Source organism: Syzygium oleosum, unplaced genomic scaffold, assembly GCF_021117445.2.
Source record: "Syzygium oleosum isolate NSW1041296 unplaced genomic scaffold, Sole_v2.1 Sole_v2.04, whole genome shotgun sequence".
Taxonomy (NCBI): Eukaryota; Viridiplantae; Streptophyta; class Magnoliopsida; order Myrtales; family Myrtaceae; genus Syzygium; species Syzygium oleosum.
Window position 1 is genome coordinate 14,190,832 of NW_026607488.1, and position 4,947 is coordinate 14,195,778.

At 41.5% G+C, this 4,947-nt stretch overlaps 1 protein-coding gene across 1 annotated transcript; it reads left to right on the forward strand.

Annotated features, from left to right (window-relative positions):
* Nucleotides 1-1,433: 1,433 nt before the first annotated feature.
* On the forward strand, nt 1,434-3,779 carry LOC130137900 (exopolygalacturonase-like). Its single transcript, XM_056310418.1, has 4 exons — nt 1,434-1,589; nt 1,793-2,098; nt 2,662-3,177; nt 3,308-3,779. Exons 1-4 carry the CDS (start codon nt 1,434-1,436, stop codon nt 3,533-3,535), a joined length of 1,206 nt encoding a protein of 401 aa, XP_056166393.1. The 3' UTR covers nt 3,536-3,779.
* Nucleotides 3,780-4,947: the final 1,168 nt, after the last annotated feature.

A 4,947-nucleotide genomic window follows, 5' to 3' on the forward strand; every position in this document is an offset into this window, starting at 1 on the left:
ACATATATTTACTATTTATATTTATTACATATTTTGGTATTTTAGGAATATTAGTATACTTTACTATTTAATAATTAGAGAATGATGGAAGGGGAAAAAAGAAATAAAAAAAGAAAAGAATTAAAAAAAAAGAGAAAAAATAATAAAAATAATCAGATAAAAATAAATTAGGCAAGAGTGTCATGAGAAATTCTTATTGTTTCCGTTTGTGCAATTTTTAGAATCATTTACAATAATACGCTGTTTAAAGTAAACAATGAACATGATAGAATGTGAAATCATCCGACTTTATTACTACAATCCACCGATAGCATATAATAAAATTCATGGATTTCATATCATCAATCTATCCTGGTTAGAAATCCATTTCATGTTATTGTCCAAAACAAAAATCTACCCTAGAGACTCTTTCGAGATCAATGAAGATACACTTTATCCAACTAAATAAGGATGCTTTACTTCTGAAACGGCCAACACCTCTTTCCCTCAATTTTCTCAGTAGAAATTCCTTTTCAAGGGTGAAGAAAAAAACACAAAAATTACTAAATTTGCAGGCAAAAAACCACAAAATGAAACTTTCCTCGAATATTTCGATCCACCCAACAATCCATTAATTTTTCATTAATGAACTTTCCTTGACTTGACGAGTTGACCCATTTGACCGCCCCAACAGTAGAGTCCACCAAAGTCAATTTAGGTAAAACCTTTTGGCCATCTAAACAATGGATATGATAAGATGTGAAATTGTCCGATTTTATTACTGCGATTCATCAATAGCATATAATAAAATTTCTAGATTTCATATCATCAGCCTATTCTGGTTAGAAATCCATTTTATGGTATCATCCGAAACAAAAATCCACCCTAAAGACTCTTTCGAGATCGATTAAGATACACTTTATCCATCTAAATAAAAAAAGTATGCTTTACTTCTAAAACGGCCAAAACCTCTTTCCCTCAATTTTCTCAGTAGAAATTCCTTTTCAAGGGCGAGCAAAAACGAAACAAAATTACTAAATTTGCATGCAAAAAAACCACAAAATGAAACTTTCCTCGAATATTTTGATCCACCCAACAATCCATTAATTTTTCATTAATGAACTTTCCTTGACTTGACGAGTTGACCCATTTGACCGCCCCAAAAGTAGAGTCCACCAAAGTCAATTTATGCAAAAAATTTTGACCTTCCTCGAATATCTTGCTCTCAATTCAATTTCCAAGAAATACTCTACCAAATAAAGATAATTTCCATATCATCTCGTTGGCGCCAAGGCAAGAAATTCAATTAGAGAGCACAATTTAGGAAAGCATTAATCGAATCCTAAATTTCTCCATTTTCTCCATGGCCACCAAACCCTACAAGTAAGGCTTAAGCCGAAGAGAAATCACTCCATCCCATGCTGAAATTGCAAGGCCAAGGAATGCTCATGGGAATGGACTCGAGCTCGTGCTTGCCCAAGATCTGCTGGCTCTTGCTCGCGGCGGTGGTGGTGGCGCTCCCGGACGGAGTCCACTCCGGCACGCAAGTGAAGGTCTTCGATGTGAGGAAGTTTGGCGCCATCGCCGACGGGAAGACCGACAACAGCAAGGTAAGAGAATCGCCGATGCCCATCTCGCCACGGTTCGTGTCGATCGGCATTGTCGTTTCGCAGCCGGGGCGTTCGCAAGGAACCAGATGGAATCGGGGACCCGGGCGGGCGGGACTCAGCATGGCTCGTTCGCCTGAAGATGATTAATTATCATATTGTAAAGGGTTGAACTTAATTTTTGTTTATTAATTTTTCTTTTCTAGGCATTTCTTGATGCGTGGAACCAAGCTTGTCAATACAAGAAGGGAGTTCGGAGGAGATTGTACGTGCCGCTAGGGACATACGTGGTTTGGCCAGTGGCATTCAAGGGGCCGTGCACCGGCCCCTTGACGGTCACGGTCAAAGGGGTGGTCCAGGCGCCCGTTGACAAGTCAACGTTCTCCCTGGACCATTGGATCACCTTCCAGCACGTCAGCGGGATGCTGATCAACGGCGGGGGTACGTTCGACGGCCAGGGGCCCGCAGCTTGGCCTTACAACGAATGCGCTTGCAAGTATCCTCTTCCAACGGTAAGTCCTCTCCCACTTCTTTCTTCTGCCCTTTTTTTTTTTAACTTAAAGATTAAAAATCAAAGAATTATATATAGCTTTTTGATTAATCAATTGTATTAGGCCACTGCAGAAATTACGGGTCCTTTTTTTATTATTTATTTATTGATTTAACACTCCATAATTGCATCCCATGTCTAAAGGCAAGTTCAATGAACACCCATCAATCATATTTAAAATTTAAATTTATTTTCAAATGAGACGGTCCTTCATAATAGAATAAATAATTTTTTTGCGGGAAATTTGGCAATTCTTGACTTTTATGCTCCAGCCAAGGATCAATATTTTCATATAGATATGATCATGTTCAATATTGTCACCCGATTTTCTCGAAATAAGGTTGACTTTCCTTATTTGATAAGGTGGATTTATGACGTATTGATTGCATAAAGGTATAATAAGTGAATATGTGTTTGTGGTGTTTATCTAATTGCATGCTAAATTTGTGAAAGAATTTCTCATTTGCAATAGAAGATATGAATCTCCGGTGAGTCTCTAACGAGTCTCTAATCTTTCTTTCCCAGTCGGTGAGATTCAATTTCGTCAACAACACATCGATTCGCAAGATAAGTTCGGTCAACAGCAAGCACTTCCACTTTAACGTCTTCGCCTCCAATGATCTCGAGTTCAGGGGCGTGCGGATAATCGCCCCCGACGAAAGCCCCAACACGGACGGGATCCACATAGGCGACTCATCCCGTATCAGGGTCGCCGACTCCGTGATATCGACCGGGGATGACTGCGTCTCGGTTGGCCCGGGGTCGAAGGACATAGACATCGTGGGCGTCCACTGCGGGCCGGGTCACGGGTTTAGCGTAGGGAGTCTCGGGAAATACCCGAACGAGGCGGACGTAACCGGGCTGTCGGTGAGGCATTGTACTATGGTTGGCACTCAGAATGGTGTGAGGATCAAAACGTGGGCTTCTCCGCTCAAAAGCAAGGCCTACAATTTCTCGTTTCATGACATTACCATGACGAATGTGCTTAGACCCATTATTATTGACCAAGAGTACTGTCCCCGTGGTGGTTGTTCTAAGGAGGTATACTTCTAAAGTACTGCAATTTATCTTGAATGGGGTTGATTCTTGATTACTTTTCTCATTTTTTATGTTACTCTCGCTAATCAATGCGACACCTGATGAGCTTTTCTCTTTCTCTCTCTCTCCGTAGTTGGCGTCGAATGTTCAGATCAAGGACGTTTTGTTCTCGAAGATCCAGGGCACTTCGGCTTCGCAGGTGGCGGTCAACCTCATATGCAGCCCGAGCTTGCCTTGCAAGAACATCAATCTCGACAACATCAACTTGGCTTACACCGGCAGCAAAGGGAATGCGAAGTCCTACTGTGCTCATGTGATAGGCAGCTCACGGGGCGTACAAAAGCCGCCTTCTTGCATTTAGCACAGACAAATATGAAGCTAGCTTTTCTTTTTTCTATCTCCCGACCCCCGACAAGCGAGGAACGTTAAGTATTTAGTCAATAACACTGCTGGGTCGAGTAGGATTGTTTTTCCTTCAAATGTAAATTCTTATTTGTGCTAGGTTTAGTGGTAATCAGGGTGGAAACATGTGGTAATTCATGCCATAGCCTATCTCCACCTGAAATGTAATATCTGCTCGATCAAGCGTGTTGTTTTTCCTTTGACCGAAACAAGCAGTCCCTTCTTATCATGATACTAGTGAAAGGTTCATTGTGCAGAAGCTAGACTGGATATTGTTTCCTTGTTGGCTATGTCTAGCATCATGAGCAGATCTTTTTGTACTAGGATCACTCAGACTTGAGTCGCAAGTAGAGTCAGTGGATTTGGCGGAGTCAAGTTTTCACTTTTTGAGTATTTTTTTGCCTTGAAGCAAAGAAGATTGGACCGTTCAGTTACTGATAAACTATGTTTGGATTTTTTTCTTTTTCTGATTTTTAAATATTTTCCCTAGCTGGTCAAAGGAGAAAATAAAACTAATAATGATCGGTTCCCGGCCTGGTCTGGTTGGTCCTAAGACAGAGAACCGGTCCCTTTTTTTATTTTTTTCCCACAACAACGAGAGTGAGTGACAAATCTCAACTTTTGACGGAAGCAAGGTTTAGTTGACATTTTACTAATTTTTTGAAGAAATAAAAAAGTGTATGTTGTCGGTCTGGTCTGGTCTAGTTCTCCCTTGGAGCCGGTAACCGGACCGCCTGGACATCGGTACCACTTTTAGGAACCGAGAACCTGACTAACATTCCCGGGAACTGGACCAAACCGACCTGTCCGGTCCAGTCCGGGCAATCTATTTTGCACCCCCATAAATAGAACACTTCTTCATGTTTTTAAAACAGCTTTTGTCATTATTCACCACGGCTGTGATTGAGCTATAGAAAAACCCCTCTATATGTTTGTGCCAAGACCAGCAACTCTCTCTAGTTAAACACGCAAGACCTCCTCGTTCTCTCTTCTGGGTCACTGGCTTTAGGTACTAAACATAGCGTTTAACTTTCGTGAAAGGGCTTTGAGAAATTGAGAGCTTTGGAAAGCAAGCCTTTTTATCAAAGGGTGATTGCTGGTCTTGTGATGAAAACTATCAGTGAGTGATGATGAGCAGCAATGGTGGTTTTGACGAGGGAGATGTGTGGTCGGTTGTGTACAAGGGAAGGGAAGGCTCAAGCGCTGCCATGAGAAACTCCATTCACAAGAGTCTCACTGCTTCCTCACCTGCATGGCACTACTCAATAGGGGTGAACTTGGTTTCAGGTTCTACCCTAGAACCTGAGAATCTGACCAATGAGAACCCGTAGGTTTCAAGTTTTAAGGTATGCATGGTAGGTTCTAGATTCC

Excerpts from the sequence above, each read along its gene's own strand:
- LOC130137900 (XM_056310418.1), top strand. The coding sequence starts at position 1,434 with ATGGACTCGAGCTCGTGCTTGCCCAAGATCTGCTGGCTCTTGCTCGCG. Across the intron at positions 1,590-1,792 it reads GGAAGACCGACAACAGCAAG|GCATTTCTTGATGCGTGGAA; the intron begins GTAAGAGAATCG and ends TTTCTTTTCTAG. Across the intron at positions 2,099-2,661 it reads GCAAGTATCCTCTTCCAACG|TCGGTGAGATTCAATTTCGT; the intron begins GTAAGTCCTCTC and ends TTTCTTTCCCAG.